Source organism: Pediculus humanus, genomic scaffold (genome assembly GCF_000006295.1).
Source record: "Pediculus humanus corporis 1103172107665 genomic scaffold, whole genome shotgun sequence".
NCBI classification, from domain to species: Eukaryota; Metazoa; Arthropoda; class Insecta; order Psocodea; family Pediculidae; genus Pediculus; species Pediculus humanus.
Genome location: NW_002987274.1, coordinates 130,967 through 152,214, shown reverse-complemented (window position 1 = coordinate 152,214; position 21,248 = coordinate 130,967). Strand labels below are relative to the sequence as shown.

General features: G+C 25.5%; 4 protein-coding genes across 4 annotated transcripts; 2 read left to right on the top strand and 2 right to left on the bottom strand.

The window, feature by feature from the left end:
- Nucleotides 1-3,309: 3,309 nt before the first annotated feature.
- On the top strand, nt 3,310-3,885 carry Phum_PHUM280850 (Perlucin, putative; the record flags this gene model as incomplete). Its single annotated transcript, XM_002426800.1, has 3 exons — nt 3,310-3,363; nt 3,451-3,559; nt 3,644-3,885. The coding sequence occupies 3 exons, from the start codon at nt 3,310-3,312 to the stop codon at nt 3,883-3,885; spliced, it is 405 nt and encodes a 134-aa protein (XP_002426845.1).
- Nucleotides 3,886-6,213: 2,328 nt separating this feature from the next.
- Phum_PHUM280840 (Armadillo segment polarity protein, putative) lies at nt 6,214-10,194 on the top strand (the record flags this gene model as incomplete). Its single annotated transcript, XM_002426799.1, has 11 exons — nt 6,214-6,346; nt 6,483-6,692; nt 6,724-6,875; nt 7,058-7,212; nt 7,294-7,595; nt 7,680-7,963; nt 8,045-8,371; nt 8,460-8,781; nt 8,867-9,018; nt 9,336-9,432; nt 9,968-10,194. The coding sequence occupies exons 1-11, from the start codon at nt 6,217-6,219 to the stop codon at nt 10,192-10,194; spliced, it is 2,358 nt and encodes a 785-aa protein (XP_002426844.1). The 5' UTR covers nt 6,214-6,216.
- Nucleotides 10,195-11,784: 1,590 nt separating this feature from the next.
- Phum_PHUM280830 (EIP28, putative) lies at nt 11,785-12,604 on the bottom strand (the record flags this gene model as incomplete). The annotated part of the gene is made up of 3 exons (XM_002426798.1): nt 11,785-12,025; nt 12,107-12,243; nt 12,329-12,604. 3 exons carry the CDS (start codon nt 12,602-12,604, stop codon nt 11,785-11,787), a joined length of 654 nt encoding a protein of 217 aa, XP_002426843.1.
- Nucleotides 12,605-17,744: 5,140 nt separating this feature from the next.
- Nucleotides 17,745-20,198, bottom strand: Phum_PHUM280820 (protein phosphatase 1 regulatory subunit 16A, putative; the record flags this gene model as incomplete). Its single annotated transcript, XM_002426797.1, has 8 exons — nt 17,745-18,031; nt 18,107-18,308; nt 18,568-18,611; nt 18,697-18,865; nt 18,939-19,118; nt 19,206-19,380; nt 19,670-19,886; nt 19,964-20,198. 8 exons carry the CDS (start codon nt 20,196-20,198, stop codon nt 17,745-17,747), a joined length of 1,509 nt encoding a protein of 502 aa, XP_002426842.1.
- Between the last annotated feature and the right edge of the window lie 1,050 nt (nt 20,199-21,248).

Genomic DNA, 21,248 nt, shown 5'->3' with positions numbered 1-21,248 from the left:
CCTCCCCCCCTCCCTTCTTTCTCCCCGAAGGTTTAACACAAAAAAGTCAATCAAAAAAAAAAAAATAATAATAATAATAATAATCGAGAGAGTGTCATTGTGTCAAATATGAAAAAATTCTTCCTCCTTCTCTTTTCATCCATTCACTCACTCACTCACTCACTAATTTAAATAAATAAATAAAAATTTGTGTCGGCGAGTGAAAATATTTTATTATTTAAATAAAATAAAAATATTATTTTAACGTCATAGAAATGAATTAATTAAATTGTTAAATTGTTAAGGGTTCCCCAAAAAAAGAGGGTGGTGGCGTTAATGATGATGATGAAATGAAAAAATAACGACTTTTTTTTTTTTAATTTTTTGTTTGACTTTTCAAATAATTACAAAGGTAAAATTGATTATTATTATTATTATTATTATTATTATTATTACCTGAGTCTTGCAATTTCTTTTGGTTGTTTTGGCAAGTAAATTAAATAAATTTTTTTATTATTTTGTTACCGTTTGTCCTTTATTATTATTATTATTATTATTATTATTATTTTTTACTCTCGTTTTTTTTTTTTTAAATTTAATTACAAAGGAGGGTATTTAAAATAATTAAAGGAAATCAAAAATGGTCCCCTTCGTTTTTCTTACGTTTGAAAGTCAAAGAAAAAAAAAAATTGTGTGACGTAATTGAAGGTTTGATTACATAGGCGTTTGTTTTTAAAGGGGTCCTGCTATTTTCTACCTCTCTCTCTTTTTAGTTAAGAAAAAAAGAAAATGGTGGAAAATGTTTTTTTTTTTTTTTACGATCGTAAGGCCAAGGTTTAAATTTGCCGTTTATCCGTTTTTTTTAAAAAAAAATAATTTTGTTACCTGTGTGTAAATTTTTCTTTTTACGTAATTGTGCGTGAGTGTGTGCGTGCGTCGTTGTTGATATCTAGACGTACTTGACAAAATTTCACGCGTTGGCGTGTTGCTGCACGTTTTCAGTTGCTTCTTTTTTTTTTTTAAATATTTTCTCGTCGTCCTTCCTTCGAATCCCCCCGGATTCCATGACATTACCAGTAAAAAAAAGAGTTGACATCTTTAACCTTGACATCCCCAACTCAATGGACTCTCCCTCTGCCTGGCACTCACTCAACTGGACATTTTGCAAAAAGAAAATTATTATTATTATTTTCGTTAAAATTAATTTAGTTTAAAACTAATGTCCGAAGGCGGATATATTAGAGGGTCAACAAATAAATTTAGTCGTAATAGGGGGAATAAAGAAATTATTATTATTATTATTAAACAAACGTGTGATTAATCGCACTGAATTAAACTGACGAAAGAAGATATCAAGTCAAGGTAGGCCAGGCACGGCGTCAGGAAATATGCCACAAGACATATTTTACGCGATCTTGATCTTTTTATTTAAAAAAAAAAAAAATCGTGATGTTTTCATTTTTAATAAAAAAAAAAAAAACCGGTAACATGGCAAATTTCTTTTGCAGTATTTTTAACTTTAAAAAAAAAAAACCAATCGACGTACGAGACGCCATCTTAATATTAAATATTACTGGATTTTCCTGAAATTCTTTTACAAAAAAAACGTCTGTAATTTTTTAACGTTAAATATCATAATATTACAGGTAATAATTAAAAAAAACAATCAAATAATTTAAAAAAAAAATATTACCTTGAGTAATTTTACACTTCATCCGTATAATTATTATTATTATTACAACAATGAACGAAACGGTAATAATAATTAAAACAAATTTTTTTTTTTTTTATTACTCTTAACGAAAAACAAGGTTCATACCTGGTAACATAACATTTTCGAAAGGTGTAAGGTTTTTTTTATATTCATTTAATTTAAATATTATTATTATAATAAGTAGAGAACGTTAATAAAAAATTATGTATTTTTATTACGAAATTACGTTACCGTTTTAAATAAATACGTAATTTTTTTTTTTTTTTTTTTATTACCGTTAAAGAAAAAAAAACCGTTAAAAATTTGTAACGTTCGTTTGGTAGAAGCCATAGAAAATCGTTTAAAAAAAGGGGGGAAAAGGGTTTTTTTTCTCGTGAGGTGATATAAAATGGCGGTTGTAATAAAGTAAAAAACAATGGGGGAGGGGGAGAGAGAGAGAGGGAACGGGGGTTGATTAAATTTTAATGTAAAAAGAAAAAGAAAACGTTATAAAAGGTGTCGTCGTAGTAGTTACTTATTAAAATGGCCATTTGTAAAAATCGTTACGATCAAGAGAAATTATTGGTGTCAAATTCTCGTTTTTTTTTTTCTTGTTTGAAAAACTCGGACAAGAAATATTATTTGAAGATGGGATTTATTGCGAAGAATCAAGTATTACGTAAATGAGAGAGAGAGAGAGAGAGAGAGAAAACATTTTAAAAATGGATACTAACCAATCAAAAACGTAACCGACGTAAACCGGGTTTTTTTTCTTTTTTTTTTTTTCAATTCAATAACTCCGTGAATTTTAAATAAACTTGAAGAATCCGTCACAATTTATTTAGCCTAAATTTCACTCATTTTTTTTTTTTTTTTATAGGTAATAATAATGAAAATTTTAACATATAAATATTACGTAAATTAATTTTTTAAAAATTTAACCGTTAAACTCATCGTTATGATAAATTTCTTCTTCTTTTTCTTTTTGTAAATGACGTCATTTGAATGACTGAACGTACTTTTTGTCGTCAGTTTAAATTTGTTTGCTCTATGATCATTATTAATTTTTCGTTATTTTGTTTTTTTTTTTGGCCGTCGTTGACCGAATCGTTTTCTTTTTGCCATATTTTAAAATTGTTTTTTTAAGAAGTTTTTTTTTTTTTTTAAATTTTATTACTTTATTAAAAATGGCGTGGTTTCGAATTGTATTTTTGGCTACGTGTAAGTAATAAAAAAACGTTAAAAACTATTTCTTTTTTTTTGTTGTGGAAATGAATTATATTTACTTTTACTTAAATAGAGTAAGGCGGTTATTTATAATTTAATTTTTCCGGGTTGTCCCATGTAGGCAGCCGTTATTCATTTTTTAAGGCACAACCCATATTTAATTGCTGTTATTAATTCAAAATAATAATAAAACCCACGTATCTATTACCATTTATACAAAAATTTTGCTACATTTTTTTTATTTATTTAGTCTTTACTATTGTGAAATGGGGAAATTTTTTTTTTTTTTTTTTGCATTTTTAATGTAAGAAATTTTTTTTATTTATTTATTATTTTTAATTACAGGAGAATGCATCAACAGCAATTGCATAGAAGAAAGCGTGAGCAGTCCTCCGGCCAATCGATGGTCTATGCCATTACTCAAATCAGGAGAGAAAAGATATTATCTCGGTATATTCTTTAAGGTTAGTATTATTATTATTATTATTTGTTCTAGATTTTTCTAAGGTTTTCACGTCGGTTAACTATATGAACTTATTAAAAATTTGCAGGCAAATTGGTACAGAGCTGCACAGTATTGTAGATATCACGGCATGCATTTGGCCAGCATAGGAAGTCAAGAAGAAAATGACAGATTGGAAAAACACATAAGAGATTATGGTAATAAAAAAAGAAAATAAGTCCAGTAATGTTGTTCAGTTAATTATTTGAATGCCAATATAAAACGTATGAAATATTTTACAGGTCTTGGTAACGAACATTTTTGGACATCAGGAACGGATCAAGCAGAAGAAGGATCATTTTTTTGGATGTCAACCGGACGTCCGGTCACTTTTACAAACTGGAACACGGGAGAACCAAATAATTTCAGATATGAAAATGGAGAAGAAGAACATTGTCTGGAACTTTGGAACAGAGATGGTAAAGGTTTAAAATGGAACGATACGCCATGTTCTTTTGAAACTTTTTTCATATGTGAAGTTTAGCAAAAAAAAAAGTATTAGTTTTAAAAACATTTTCTCTACTATTACAATTATTATTATCAGTTAGTTGTTGTTGTAATAAAAAAAACTAAATGATTCGCCGCTTTTATTATTATTATTTTTTTTTATTTTTTTAAAAACAGATTAAAAATGGCCAAAGAAAAATAATAAGAAAAAAAAAAAATTAATTTTTTTGGTATTTATTTTTTCCATTTTTTTTTTTTTTTTGTGGCTGTTTGTTACCCACGTTGAATGATTGTTACCATAATCGACTGAGAGAATGAAAAAGAATAAATAAAATAAAAAAATAAAATGAAAGATTTTATTTAATAAATAAATAATTTTTTTTTTTTACAAGTGCAATCAATAGTGATGAGTTATTAAAATTTATTCATTAAAAAAAAACAAAAAATTTGTAAACAATTTAAACAATCGATTATCATTAACAAGTTTATATAACAAAAATTTATTATTATTATTATTATTTTTTATTGTTCATTTTTTATAAAAAATACAATTGTTCATAATTCAGATTTTTTTAAAAATAATTTGAGCATAAATTAAGATTAAAAAAATTTTTTTTTGTCAATTATCTGTAAATTTATTATTAAAATCTCTTTAATTTTATTATTATTATTATTATTATTATTATTATTATTATTATTATTATTATTATTTTGTATGGATGTTATTATATAAGTTAATATTTGATTTTTTTTTACGACGATTCTTTGTTGTTAAGAAATAAAATTTAGTTAATGTAATAAAAAAAATAAATAAATTTTTTTTTGTAACCTTCGATTGTTCATTTACATTATTTAAAAATCATTTTATGTAACTGATATTATAAAATTCAATCACATATTGACAAATTTATGGGTTTTTTTTTTGTATTTATCTTTATTTATCTGTTTTTATAAACAGTTAGGGGGGAAAAAAGTAAATTTCATCATATTTTATATTATTTTAAACAAAATAATTTGTTTTTGTAACGAATAATTTTAAAACTTATTATTTTTTGTCTAACGTATGATTTTCTACTAATAAAAATTGTAGTTATAAAATTATTTCGAAATGAATTCATAATTATTTGATTTGAATACGAGAAATATTTTATTATTATTAATTTTAAACCTTTTTAATAAATCGTAATAAATAAATAAATAAATAATGAAAACGGAAATAAAAAAATAGTTTAAGTTAAACAAAGAAAAAAAAAAAAATTCTTTTTGAACTGGTCGCTACGTAAAAAAAAAAAAAAAAAAATTTCAAGGTGGCAACCCTACATATTTCAAGGCCCCAAACTTAAGGGAAGCCTTGGGGCTCCTAAATCACATTATTCTTAGTTATTTATTTGTTACTTATTTTATAAACGGTGAGTAAAATTTCAAATTTTCAATAATTACATGTGAAAAATTCATTTTTTCATTTATTTTTAAATGTTTTTTTTTTTTTGTGTAAAACAAATACCATTTCACGAAAAAGTTTTCTAGCTTTGACGTTTCATTTTTTTTTTTTTTTTTTTTTAAGCTTCTTCCTTTATTGCAAATTCCTCTCTCGCACGTTGCCTTTGATTTACTCTTATAAATGATTAATTTATACATAAATTTTTAAATAAAAACTTATTTAAAGTGAGTATAATATATATTTTCACGTGTACGCGAAGAGTTTTTAATGTTTATATTGTTATTTTCCCATATTAAATTCATATTAATGCGTTTAAACAAGGATATAATTAATTTAATTAAAGGGATCGATTAAATCTATACGCGTAGAAGATTATATTAATTTTTTTCATTCATAAATTAAAAAATATTTTAAAATTATTATGCTCATTATTTAATAGAAAGCTAATCGAGTTGAAATTCTTGACAATTGTGTTGGGTGGGGTGCGGTATTTATTAGTAGAAGCGTACAATTATGGCGGCCATCGATTTGTTTATTTATAACAGTTTGTGAATGGTATTTGCAATATTGTTTGTACTTTTTATTTATTTTATTTCAGGATTTCTTATAAATTTTTTGAAATGAATTTTCCTGCAGCTCAGGACCCGAGACCGAGTAAGTTTTAATTATATTTATATATTATTACATGTCGTATTTTTAAATTGCTTTGTAATATTATCTTACTTTTGATTTATGTATCTCGATCTAACAACCTTTGTTTAAAATTTTTTTTTTTTTTAAATTTGATTTTAATCATTTAAAAATGTTTAATATTTTCAATTGTAATTGTAAATTTCACAACATCAATTTTTAACAATTGTTTATTTATTTATTTTATTTTTATTACTTGTTTTTCCAGTGTCTCAAGTTTCTGCTAAAGAGCAGACAATGATGTGGCAACAAAATTCATACTTGGGAGATTCAGGTATTAATTCTGGTGTAACTACTCAAGCACCTTCACTAACTGGAAAAGAAGAAGAAATGATGAGTTATCCTCCCTCTCAAGCTCCTCGTCCAAGTAAGTTAAAAATTTTATTATTATTATTATGTGTAGGTGTGCAACCCCTTAAAAAAAAATTTGGCTGTCGTATTTATAATACTTTATTATAGAAGATAACATTTAATATTTATTTTTATTAAATTAGTTCCCCAAGTGTCTGCCAAAGAGCAGACCATGATGTGGCAGCAAAATTCTTACCTTGGGGACTCTGGAATTAATTCCGGAGTCACCACTCAAACTCCTTCATTATCTGGAAAAGAGGAAAATATTGAAGAACAGTTGATGTTTGATTTGGATCAAGGATTTACTCAAGAACCTGCAGATGGTAAATTTTTTAAAGACTACTTTCTCTCGATTTTAGTACGTAAATACATTTTCAATTATTATTATTTAAGCAGAAGATGCCGATCTTGCTTCAACAGCCATACCACAATTAATAAAACTTTTAAATGATGAAGATCAAGTGGTAGTATCGCAAGCTGCCATGATGGTTCACGAATTATCCAAGAAAGAAGCATCCAGAAATGCAATTATGAATAGCCATCAAGTAAGTTTTTAATTTGTAATCAAATTCAATTTTCTCGCAGCGATTAAAAAGTTTTTTAAATATAAAAAAATGTGTTTGTTAAAATTGTTATTTTTGTAATAAAATTATTTTTTGATAATCTTTAATTAGTGAATTTAATTAAATAAATTTTGTTATAATAGCATTAAAATTTTTTTTTACAGATGGTAACTGCCCTTGTTCATGCTGTTTCAACTAGTAACGATTTAGAAACGACAAAAGGAGCTGTGGGAACTTTACATAATCTTTCCCAGCATAGGCAAGGGCTTCAAGTAATCTTTAAATGTGGAGGAATAGCAGCTCTTGTTAAGTTACTCAGGTAATTCTATTTTCACTTTACATTTTACTTATTTAAAAACAAATCACATGTGTTATTTAATTTTCATTTAACATTTTTCAGTTCTCCAGTCGAATCCGTTTTGTTTTATGCTATTACTACTCTGCATAATCTTCTTCTTAATCAAGAAGGATCCAAAATGGCTGTAAGATTGGCTGGTGGTCTTCAAAAGATGGTTGCTCTTTTACAAAGAAATAATGTTAAATTTCTGGCTATCGTCACCGACTGTCTTCAAATTCTTGCTTATGGGAATCAGGAGTCCAAATTAATAGTTTTGGCGTCCCAGGGACCTATTGAGCTTGTTCGAATAATGAGAACATATGATTATGAGAAGTTGTTGTGGACCACATCTCGGGTACTTAAAGGTGAGAAATTAAGGATTTTTACATAATTTATTAATCGAAAATAAATCTTTTACTTATTTGCATTGTTTCACAATCAAATTTTAGTGCTTTCCGTGTGTAGTAGTAATAAGCCTGCTATTGTGGAAGCTGGAGGTATGCAAGCTTTGGCCATGCATTTGGGTCATCATAGTCAAAGTCTTGTTCAAAATTGCCTTTGGACACTTAGAAATTTGTCAGATGCTGGGACTAAAGTGGATGGATTAGAAGGCCTTTTGCAAAGTTTGGTTCAACTGTTGTCATCTACAGATGTTAATGTTGTCACATGCGCCGCAGACATACTAAGAAATCTCACGTGCAATAATCAGAGAAATAAAGTTACAGTTTGTCAGGTAATTTTAATTTATCCGTTAAAAAAATTTACATTTACATTCGATTATTTCATTTGAACTTTACGATTTGAAAATAAAAAGGTAAATGGAGTTGAAGCTCTCGTGAGAACAATTGTTAATGCTGGAGACCGAGAAGAAATAACAGAGCCAGCAGTTTGTGCTCTTCGGCATCTTACATCCCGCCACATGGAGTCTGAAAGAGCTCAAAATGCTGTTCGTCACAATTATGGTATTCAAGTGATCGTGAAGCTCCTTCATCCTCCTAGCAGGTGGCCTTTGGTGAAGGCGGTCATTGGTCTTATTAGAAATTTGGCATTATGTCCGGCCAATCATGCTCCCTTGAGAGAGCATGGTGCTATTCATCATTTGGTTAGACTTTTAACAAGAGCTTTTCAAGATATTCAGCGGGTAAATACATTTACAAATTTGTGCTTACTTTTTAGTCGGGGGGGGGGGGAGGAAAAAAAAATTGCAATTTTTTTTTTTTTTTTTACAGCAAAGATCAGCTGTTGGAAGCGGGGGAGGACCGCAAAGAGGAGCTTTCGTTGATGGTGTGAGAATGGAAGATATTGTTGAGGGCACAGTCGGTGCTCTACATATTCTTGCACGGGAATTTCACAATCGAGCCATCATAAGAAGCCAACTTGTCATTCCAATATTTGTTCAACTTTTGTTTAACGATATAGAAAACATTCAAAGAGTGGCTGCTGGTGTTTTATGCGAATTAGCGTCGGACAAAGAAGGAGCTGAAATGATCGAGCAAGAGGGGGCTACGACGCCATTAACGGAACTTTTACATTCTCGAAATGAAGGAGTGGGTGAGTAACACGAAATCATTTCATTAAATATATATTTTTTTTTTTTTTTTCATATTTTATTTACATTTAATTAAATGTATTTCAGCTACCTACGCGGCAGCCATTTTGTTCAGAATGTCGGAGGATAAACCGACGGATTATAAGAAAAGACTTTCTTTGGAGTTGACAAATTCCCTATTTCGTGAGGATCAAAATTTTTGGGATGGAGGGGATATAGGGATGGGTCCGGATCTACAGGTAAAAATAATAATGATGAAATTGACCGAGATTGCATCGGAGATAATTGAAAAATTGTTGTTTTGGGTGTTTGGTTCCCTAATTATTTTCTTTTTGCATTAATTAGGTTTTTTCATTTTATTTTTAACGCAGTTTTTTATTGATTTGAAGTTTTGAACACGCGCACACACACACACAAACAAAATGGATAGATAAAAAAAATTTGATTTTGCACATTTTTTGCTATTTTATTTTATTTATTTGATTTTTTCCTCAAGTGTTATTTAGATTGTGTATGTAGTTAAATCAGTTTATTTTTGATAATTCCGGCATTACAGGACATGTTAGGCTCTGACCAGGGTTATGATGGTATGTATGGTCAAGGTCCGCCGTCGGTACACAGCACTCACGGAGGAAGACAATTCGGGAACCAGGGTAAGCAAAACCGTTCAAAAAAATAAAAAAAATAATAAAATATCGATGGTGACTAACACAAACCGTTATGCTAATAATAATCGTTTGTAATTACAAAATGACTAATATCCCTTATTATTATTATTATTATTTTTTAAATTATTTGTGACGAGCAGCTGTAAAACATTTGGAAAAATATTTAAAAGGATTTCATCAGGGGTCAGTAGGAAAAGATAAAATGTTGAATTGTTTTTTATGTTTTTATGAAATTGTTTTTCAAGCATGAGTTTGTTTTGATAAGCATGATCCTTGTTTTTATTTTATTCCAGAAAAATATAAATACACACAAAATTTTTTTTTTCAAAGTTGTCTGCTTGATTTGACTATAGAATAAAATTTATTTGTTCTTTGATAAGAAAAAATAATTTAAATACTAATTAAACTAACACTATTTTGTTTTCTCTCTCTCTCTCTCTCTCTCTCTCTCTCTCTCTCTCCATTTGTTTGGAGAAAAAACAAAAAAAAAAAAAGTTTTGTTTAAATTGGATTTTTCCAGGGTATGACTCGATTCCAATAGATCCGATGGAAGGTTTAGAAATAGAAAGTCAGGTACCGAATACAAGTTTTGATCCAATGGACGTCGGAGATTCCGGTCCGATAGATTTTGATAATTTGGATGCCGATTTACCGCCGCCTCCTCCTCCTCCTACTACTACTACTACTACTACCACCCAAGACAATCAAAACAATCCTTTGGCCGGATGGTACGACACTGATCTCTAGAAAAGAAAAAAAAAAATGTCAACGTGTTTGTTCCTCAATGTTTCTTTATTATTATTATTATTATTATTATTATTATTATTATTATTTTAATAATTTATTAATCGATAATTTTAATAAGTTTAACGGATATTATTCAATTTTATTTTTTACTTTACAAAAAAAAAAAAAAAAAAAATGATTGTAGTACGTTAAAAACTTTGAGAAACAGTTGCTATGCAATTGTTGTTGTTGTTGTTGTTCTAGAAACTTCTGTAAACTTTATGTTGTAAAAAAAACCAAAAGTTTTAAAACAAAATTTTTAATTTCGATTTTATTTGATTTTAAATCAGATGATGATGATAATGATGAAAAAAATTTTTCTTTTTTCATAATGGCAATCACAATAAATTTAAAGATGGACGACGATGACGATAATGATGATGACGATGAGGATAATGTATTAAGTGTGTTTTATTTTATAATTTTAAGTAATTGATCGATTGATCGATCGTAAGAATTATTATTATTATTATTTAATATTAATTTTAAATTTAAATTTAAATTTAATTTTTTTTTTGTTTTTAATATCTATGTTTTTAGGTATTTGTATAATTGTCTATGTAAATACGTCTCATACTTTTAATAAATTACTTTCTTATTATTAATTTTATTTTTTTTAAATTTAAAAGCAAAATTTATTTAATATGATTAAGTCTGATAATCATTTTCAATCTCATGTGCTAAACGATAATAATGATACTTTTTGTTTAAAAAAAAAAATTAATTAGGATTAAATTTATATTTTAATAGAATAATTTAATCAATTTATTTTGTTTTGTGTTTATTTTTTTTAAATTTTATTTAATATAATAAGGCACAAAATTATTTTTTATTTGTGATAACACATTGAAGGAATTTTATTAACGTTTTATTTCGTTTGAAAATTTTTAACGTGCAGAAAAAGAAATAAAATGGTAAGTTTATTATTTTTTAATTATCTTTTCATTTCCCATTTGAAAAATAAGGAAAATTAATTTTTATGATTGTAGAACATTTAAAAAAAAAATATTTTCCACTTCGATTGAAATGAAAATTAAATTTTTTTTGCTTTTGTAGATTATTTAATAATCTTTATGAAATTATCCGACGTATATTTCAAATACAAATCGAATGAAAAAAAATAATCATAGAAATGTGACTAACGGTTAAAATTTAATAACAAGAACTCCGAGATAAATGAAAAATTTCAAATGTTTTCATCCTTTTTCAAAATTAAAAAAAATTTAACTGATTTGATAAGACAATGTAAAGTCGATTTAACGAATTTATAATAAAATTTTCTGATTTATTTGTTTTTTCTTTTTTTTTTTATAGGAAATCTTCGTAAAGACTGTCAGATTGAGAGAATGGAATAGATACTAAGAAGGTATGGTAGTTAAATGATTACTCAAACTTCGTATCGTAAAAAAAATTTTATTTTAAATAAATAAAAATTAAAACAATTAATTTCACATAAAAATATATGTATATATATAAAACTAACAAAATATTATTTACAATTTTAAACTAACAATGTTATAAATTATTTTTTTTTGATTTAATGTATATTTATTAACATGACATTCCTTGACCTTCATATTTAGTTACCAATTTTCTTACATATTCCAAAACTTTTCCACTAAGTCCAAGTTTTTCAGCTTCTTCTTCCAATTGTTTGCATCCCCCAAATCCGACAACATAACCATTTAATCTTGCCGCTACATGAGATTGTATTAAATCTTTTGTTTTCGGTTTTAATTGCAAAGAGTTCATTAAAAATGTGTGTTGTTGAAGGCGATATTTTTGATGATAGCTGTAAAATATTAGATTATTATTGTTTGATGAAGTTTAAAATGATTTTCATGGGTGTAAATAAAATAGAAAATTCATTTACTCTTCGGCATTGTAAAATTCTTTTGCAGGTGCAAGCATTGTAACAATCGGACTCCTCACTTTTCCTTCTTGTTCTTTCAATGTCTTTTCAGCTAATGTTTTTTGATCTCCATCATGATAAAATATTGCAGAAGCATACTGACAAAAACAAATTTATTAAATAATATCGTTAATAATATATATTAACAAATAAATATCGTGTGTAAAATATATTTGTACTAACCTGTCTCGACATTCTTGCAGATGGATCATGATTGCTCCAGAAAATATTCAAAAGATCTTCATAAGAGACAACATTGGGATCATAATCTAATTCCACAGCTTCAGTATGATCTCCCAAATTTTTGTAAACTGGAGAGTCTTTATTACCACCTGTGAAACCGACTCTGGTTCTAATAACACCTTTTGTAGCTCCGAAAAGACTTTCAACACCCCAAAAGCAACCCATTCCAAAAGTTGCTTTTTTTGTAGGTACGTCGACGTTATGAAGATAACTCATTTTCTGTAAAATATAATTTATATATATATTCTACAAAATTTATAATTTTATAGGTCATTTGTCACCTGACAACAAGTACTAAATGGTAAGAGTAAAATTATATATAAACTTACAAACTACTGTCTTTAAGGTATAGGAAAATAAATTTAAATAAAAATAAAAGGATTTAACAGAACTAAAACTAAAAATTCTTCGTTTTAAATTGATTTTAAATTAAAAACTTTAATTAAATAAATTAGCTTTTATTTGAAACACAATAAAACTAATTAATATTCAGTAACGGTGAAATGAAACAAGCCAAAAAAAGAAAAACAAATAAAATTTGTTTAATTTTAATAATTGTAAATTGTAATTATTAAATAAACAAATTATAATAATGTAGCAAACTTACAATGGCTCCACTCGAATTATTAAATATATTTGAAAAAAATTTTTGAAACATTTAAATCTGACACATATAATACATTAAGTATTATAATATATATGACAGAATACATTAATCATTGAAAAAAGAATTTATCCCTTCGAGTTTCCGTTAAATCGAAATGAATTACGATTTCGAGTTATCGAATAAACGGAAACAGAATTTGTTTGTTTATTCCAGTATACCGCGCCATTAATATTTTACTTACCGTTTGAATAATTGAATTGTTTTCAAATATTTTTTTTTTTTATGAAAGGAAATAAAAAATTTAAAAAAAAGAAAAATTATTATTTAAAAAATTTTTTATTTGAAATACGAAATTAAATAAATATCACATTACAATTAGCTACAATAATAATTGAAATTTTTTTTACAACTTTAATTATGAGGATAATCGTGAGTTGTGTTTTTTAATCCAAAAAATAAAAATAATAATAATAATAATACAATGTAATACAATAAATTCAACTAAATATTGCACAAAAAAAGAAAAACTTACAATAATTAATTTGTTTTAATTAAATTTTAATTTGATCGAGTCTATTTCAAATAAAATTGTGTAAAAAAAAAAAAAAAAAAAAAAAACAATTTGTTTTTAAAAACATTAAAAATTAATCACAAATGAAACAAAAATTAAAAAAAATTTTTTTTCTTTTTTTTTTTTGTTTACTTAAATTATGTATCATTACAATAAATTTAATTAAAAAATATTAACAATGTTTGCAAATGAAAATGGCAAAAATTAATTTATTAATTAACTTTTTTTTTTTAAATGAAAAAAACCAAGATGGCGGCGAATATTGTTCGAATGAAAAAAACAAAGATGGCGGCGAGTATTGTTCGAGTGAAAATTCAAGATGGCGGCCAGTATTGTTCGAGTGAAAATTCAAGATGGCGGCCAGTATTGTTCGAGTGAAAATTCAAGATGGCGACCAGTATTGTTTGAGTGAAAACCAAGATGGCGACCAGTATTGTTTGAGTGAAAACCAAGATGGCGGTCAGTATTGTTCAAGATGGCGGCGAATAAAGTTTGAGTGAAACGTAAGTTAATTTTTTTTTTTTTTTTTCACTTTTAAATCATTTTTTTTTATTTTAAATTTAATTAACAAATAAAAATAAGTTTTTTTTAAAAGAAAAGAAAAAAAAAAAAAAAAACAATTTTCGGCCCGGCTTTAAGTAAACCGGCCCGAATTGACAAAAAATTTTTTATAACGGTCAAAATATTAAAAGAAAATTTTTTTTTTCTTTTCTCGATATAAAAATTATTTAATTAATTTTATTTATTAACAACAACAAATTACGAAAAATTTATTTTACCGAAAAAAAAAAAAAAATTATTTTTCATTTGAAAAAAAAAAAAAAAAAAAAAATTTTCTTTTAATTTTTTTTTTTACATTTTCTAAAATCTATTAATAATAATAATAATAATAATAATAATAATACAATTTTAAGACACAACAATTAAGTACGTTTAATTAAAGCTACATATAAATTTCATTGACAAATTTTTTAATTTATTTTATTTTTAATCTATTTATTAATAATAATTAACATTTAATTAATATCATTTTAACATCATCAAATATAAAATATTTTAATTATTATTATTATTATTAATAAGTAATTTTTTATCTATGCTATTATTATTATTATTATTATTACACAACGACACAATTAACAGTTTTTTTTTAACAATAATAACAATTTTTGAATGAAGAAAATAATAATAATAATTCAAATTTAAATAATTTGGAAAAGAAAAATGTCGGAAATTAAAAAAAAATAAAATCATTTGATCATTTCGAAGAAAAAGAAAAAGGAAAAATTAATTAGTTACCAACATTTTTTTTTCTTTCCTAGGAACCAATAATAACAATACTAATAATAATGATAACAATAATAATAATAATAATAATAATAAATAAATAAATAAAACGAGTATATCACCGTATTTGTTTGTTTGTTTTTTTTTTAACTTCAAAAATAAGAGTCAACCGTTAAAAAAAAAATTGAAAATTAATAATAATAATAAATTAATTTATGTATTAATAATTATATATTAATAAACAAAATTAAATTGTTTTTTTTTTTTTAATTTTAGAAAATATATAATTTCTTTTGTAATTTTTCCTTTTTTTTTCTAATAATTCTATAAAAAAATTTATATTATTATTATTATTATTATTGTTACATCAAAAAGAAGGCATTTTAAAAAAATTTTTTTTGTCATATATTTTAATAATATAAAAATTAACATCAAACATAATAATAATAATAATTATTATTATTTTTTAAAAACTTGTTCCAATTTTTTATATATTGTATAACAAATATTTTTTTTTTTTTATAAAACAAATAAGTACTATCATGATTATTACTATTATTATTATAATTAATTACTAAGAGGAATGAAATTATTATTATTATTATCTTTTTAAACAACATTATTTACACATACATAAATAGATAGATATGTCGTAAGGATATATATTACAATAACAAACATTAATTTTCTTTTAAGAGGAACTTATTAATTATTATACAATTTTTTTTTTTTTTTTTTTTTGAAAAAATATTAAATTTGTGTTACCCGAGAAATTTATTATTATTATTATTATCATCATTATCATGTACGATATGAAATGAATTTGATTTAAAGGGGGAAAAAATTGATTTTTTTAGAATTGACTGACTGACTGATTGATTGATTGACTTCATTTTCTTATTTTTTTTTTTTATTTATAATTTTAATACTTAAATGTACATAAAAATTTTATTATTATTATTATGATTATTATTATTTGATTATTTAATCAACGATAAAACCTAATACACGTTAATAATTAAATGAATTGCGATATGTTAAATAAAAAAAAATTAATAAAATTTAAATTTTATAAATAAAAAAAAAAAAAATCAAAAAAAATTTGAACATTATTATTATTATTATTATTATTATTATTATTATTATTATTATTATTATTATTATTATTAATATTTGGGGAAAAAATGGAATGTTTAAACAAAATACATTTGGAACACAAATATTTATGAGTTAATTTTTTTTCTTTTTTTTTTTTATTTGAATGGCAATAAATAAAAATAAAAACCATTTTTCTTATTTTAGCTTATTTATGTATGTTATTTAAAGCTGAACGAACCGTCTATACAGCCGGTTATTTTAATATTATTATTATTATTATTATTATAATGATGACTAGATCTGTCTAAAGCTCGCGCTAAATTTAAAGGCAAAAATTATTTTTATTTTTATTTTTTTCGCACGCGTTGGCATATTATATTCTTTTTTTTTAAATTTACTTAATCGGAAAATATGTCGTATGTCTCTTATTCCCTATCCCCTCACTCCCCTCCCCCCGAAATTATCCATTCCTCCTTAATTATTTAACAGGACGCCAGAAAAAAAAAAAAAAAGGCAATTTTTTTTATAACTTCCATTGGCTAAATATAAAAGTCATAAATTTTCCCTTAGATTTTCCGATTACGTAAATTTTACGCACAAAAAAAAAAAAAAAAAAACTCTCGGGACCACGACAATAAATTAATTTCATTCTGTAACCATTTCAAATAAAAAAAAAATTAATAATAATAATAATAATAATAATAATAATAAAATTTACTACAAAAAACTATCATCACACTCACTACAGTCTATAAGGTCGAAGGCATTTTACAATTAATTAATTTATTTAGAATTTATTTATTACTTTTAAAAGAAAGAAAAAAGAAAAATCAAAATGGCTTCTTTCCTCTATTATTATTATTATTATTATTATTATTATTGGAAAAATCTTAATACGTCTAGTTAATTGTTTTCTCATTTTTAGTACGAATTGTTATCGTTAAATTTTTATTAACTTTTATATATCACTCGGAAATTTTTTTTTAACTAAAAAAAAATGTTTAAATAAATAAATAAAAATAAATAAATAAATCGTGCGAATGAATAAATAAGAATAAATGCAAGAAAAATTTTCACGGAACGTTTTTTCATGGAAAATTCATAAAATTTTTTTTTTTTTTTTTTTTTTTTTTATGTACACTAAACCCTATCACCATTTTGTTTTTTAAATGTATCATTGAAGAAATTGTTAAAAAGACGAAAAAAAAAAATGGCTACCAAAATTTTTTAAATAAAAAAATGCATAAAATCAAATAACCCCCCCCCCTTAGTAATGGTGGTAATGGGGGGAGAGGGGGTTTGTACGCTTTTATCCTTTCTAATTATTCTAAATTTTAAATATATATATATATATGTACACGAGGGTTTTAAAAAATTTTTATATTTACAAAAAGGGGGTTGGGGGGAAAACAAAAAACTTTTTTTTTTTAAATAATTGACCTTAAACTTAAAGAATATATAAAAAAAAAAAAAATCATCACAGAAATCCGGCATGTTAATAAATTATCCGAAGGCATTTTTATAAAAAAAAAAAACAATAATAATAATAATAATAATAATAATAATAATAAGGGGGGTAAATTTACATTTACTACAAATAAAAAAATATTTGTAAAGTATTTAAAAAAGGCCAAATCGTTCGGTGTTTTTAAATTAAAGCTACCTGCTTCATTTCAGCTCATAATAATTCGTTTTTTTTTTCGAAAAAAAATTAATTTCATTCGAGTCTTTAAAAAAAAAAGTTATCATCATAAAAAAAATTTTTTTTCCAATCGTTCCAAATTCCTAATCATCTACATAAGTAAGCAACATCTACGAGTCCTAACATCTGGCACTACATCACCTGTTGCACCTGTAAATTTTTTCACTCCTCCATTATCCACGGAAACCGTGTCCGAACCTGTTACGGAGGGACGAGGACTTAATCCGACCATTCCATTCGTATCCGAATTACAACTTCGAATTTGAGCTCTTTGTTTCTTTAAATCCGCCAACGTATTTATCGTAACGGTTACGTTAATATTTATTTTACCGTTGGCACTTTCGGAAGTGACGCAAGAAGTCTCAGCTGCTGGTACGACTAATATAAACAAACAAACGGTCAACGAACGAAAATTTTACTAATTTAATTCTATCTCATATTGACAACCACTACCTTTTTCATTAATAAATTCGTCAATAATTTCATTTTCGTGTTCGTGATCTTTTCCCTCTGGTTCTCTCCTCATAATTAATTCTCTACTCGTTGTTACAGATTCTTCTAAATTATTCTCTTGTTCCCATCGATTTAAATTGGAATTCTCCGTAACTAGTAATTCGACGCTACCATTGCTATTGGGTGGAGATTGTATAGGAACCTTAAAAAAATTTTTTTTTTTTTTAAATAAAGCGAGGATTAACTAAAATAATAATAATAATAATAATAAAAATCAAGCCTCTAATTTACAATGTAATGTTAATTTTTTGTTTGCAACAATCTAACGTGTTTACACAGTGATAAAAGCTTTTTTATGACATCGATTTAAACTTGTTAATAACTTATAAAAGCTATTTAAACAACACTCATAAATCATGTGATGCCTAAATTAAAAATGTAATCAAATAAAATCGGCTCACCTCAGATGCTAATGTCAGTCTCAATCTCGCTTCTTCCACGGCATCTTTTTTTGAAGTTAACGATTTATCTCTTATAGAAGTTCTCCGTACACTTTGCGTTCTAGTGTTATTACTTTGAGACCTTTTAACCTTTTCGTTTTTGTGCTTCTTGAGCTTTCTTTGTTTCTTGTTCAGTTCTAAGTTGTAAAATCCTTTCTCTTAATTCCACGTCCTCACATATATCAGCCGGTGTTTCGTCATGCTTTGTTTTGGCATTCAAGTCGGCACCATTTTGTACTAATAATTCTAATACCTCGAGCTATTAAAAAAATAATAATTTAATAATGACATTTTTTTCAATTTGTTGACTTTATACATGTAATTTCACTCACGTGCCCCCAGCAAGCTGCCGCGTGAACAGGATGCCAACAATCAATATCTTGCACATCTGTTGAAACATGTTGGTCGAGAAGGTATTCTACAACTCTTAGATAGCCATTAGCAGCAGCTATGTGTAAGGGAGTGGCACCTTGACTGTCCTGGTATTCAAGGTCTAATCCAAGAGCACTAGCCTATAAAAAAGATATTGTTATCAAAATTGAGTGAATTATCTTAGATAATACTGTAAAGTGTTTAGTATAAAAAAGAATCATACATACTTTTTGAAGATCAGCAAGCATTTTTAACTCTGTGTCTGCTCTTGTTTCATCTATTAATTCTTGTGTTACTCCCCTTCTTGCCATTTCACCCTCAATGTAATCCAAAGCAGCTTCATCTTCGCAAATGTCATATGGCATATTTCCATCAGCGTTGACTGCTAATAAGTTAGCTCCTCTAGAAAATTATAGACAAGTAAGTTTTCGTTTTAAATTTAACTTATTAAATAAATGATGACCTACAATTAAAACTAAAAAAAATGATCTTCAATTTCAGTATAAACTATATTAACTAAAAAAGATTTTGCAATTTCTAATAAAAAATTACTTGCCGTAAATTCTTATTCAATAACTGTTTTTTATTGATCATTCAGGCAGCTTTTTATACTTAAGTCTACTTGACTTATTTTTTTAAATTTGCATTTCATAATTTAATAAACAAAGCAGTAATTTAAAAAATTACTCACTTGGAAATTAAATATCTAACTAAATGTAAATGTGCACAAGTAGCAGCTGCATGCAAGGGAGTCCATTTTTCAGAGTCTTCAGCATTAACATTAGCACCAAACTCGATTAATAATTTCATCATTTCTTCATTGTCATCTATACAACACTGATGTAAAGCTGTTAAACCATCTTCATTAGTTGAATCGGGATCTACTCCCGACATTAAAAGTCTTTTCACTGTAAAGTAAAATATTTTCTATTAACTGCGATATAGCTAGCGAGGGAAAATAAAAATGCAAAGCGATAAAGTTTACCTTCTTCTATGTCATTTCTGGCAGCTGCCTCTAAAAGCATCACAGAATTGCTAAAATAAATTTTTTTTTCTGTAACTTTTTCTTTAACATTTTTATGGTGTTTGTTCCACTCCTTTTCTCTCTGTGCCCAAACTTTTAACTGCTGCAGCCTTCTTTTCCTAGCCAGGTGAAGTCTCTCCTGAGTGCTAAGCCTCTCAACATGTGGCATTTCTGCCACTAAGTCAGAATGATCCATTATTTTGAAGGTTCCTTATAAATGTTTTTCACATTATCCAAGGTGAAGTCACAATACTAAAATATCAAAAGGTGATAAAGCAATTCTATTTTAGATTTTAAGTAAACCAGTCAAAATTAAGTAAACAAAAAAAAAAATAATAATAATACAATCATATTTAATCTACCGGATCCATTTTATTATATTCTAATTCAAAATTACAAATTGTAATTTCAATAGTTTTGTTTATTTAAATTAAAAAATAAATTTAATACAAAATTTTTAATTTTACCTAAATAAAATTAAACAAAAGTTAACATTTCTAATTTTTTTTATTAACATATTGCAATTATCACAATAAAATTGTGTGTAACGAACACTTTAAATCGATTTGTTATTAAAATAATCTAAAGCTAATAACTAATACATTTTAAAAAGACAATGAAAATTCACATTTGAAAAAAAAAAAAAAAATGAGTATTTAGCAAATTAATATTTCTAAGGGTTTAAATTATTTTCAAAAAAAAAAAAAAATTTTTTTAAGGAACAAGCATGAAATGGAACAATGAAAAGTTGAACTATGAAGGTTTAAAACTGGTTCACGGCTAACAATAAAATCTTCCAGGTTGATTGCACGGCAAGTAAAACCCAACAACTGATTGTTTAAAAATTTTTTTTTTTTTCTTTTTAGTAAAATTAATTTCCAAAACTTTTACTGATAAAACAGGTAAAAAAATAAAAAAAATGATAAAAAAAATTACCTTGTTTTCAAACCTTGAAAAACAGTCTTATTTTATTATGATTATTAACATGTTTACGTATACATTTTTGCCTAAAAATTGCTGAGTATTTGAAACAGTCTTATTTTCGCTAATGCAAAACACGAACATAAACTAAACTTTGTATTTGTCATTGATATTATTTATTAATAAATTAATTCAAATAAGTAGGATTATTAATATCAGATTAAAAAAAAAAAAAAAAAAAGTCTGTGAAGTTCAATGTAAACAATTAAAAGCCGGTAGCCATTTTTCTTCGATTCTGCAACCCCGTTATCATTGAAACCTCACA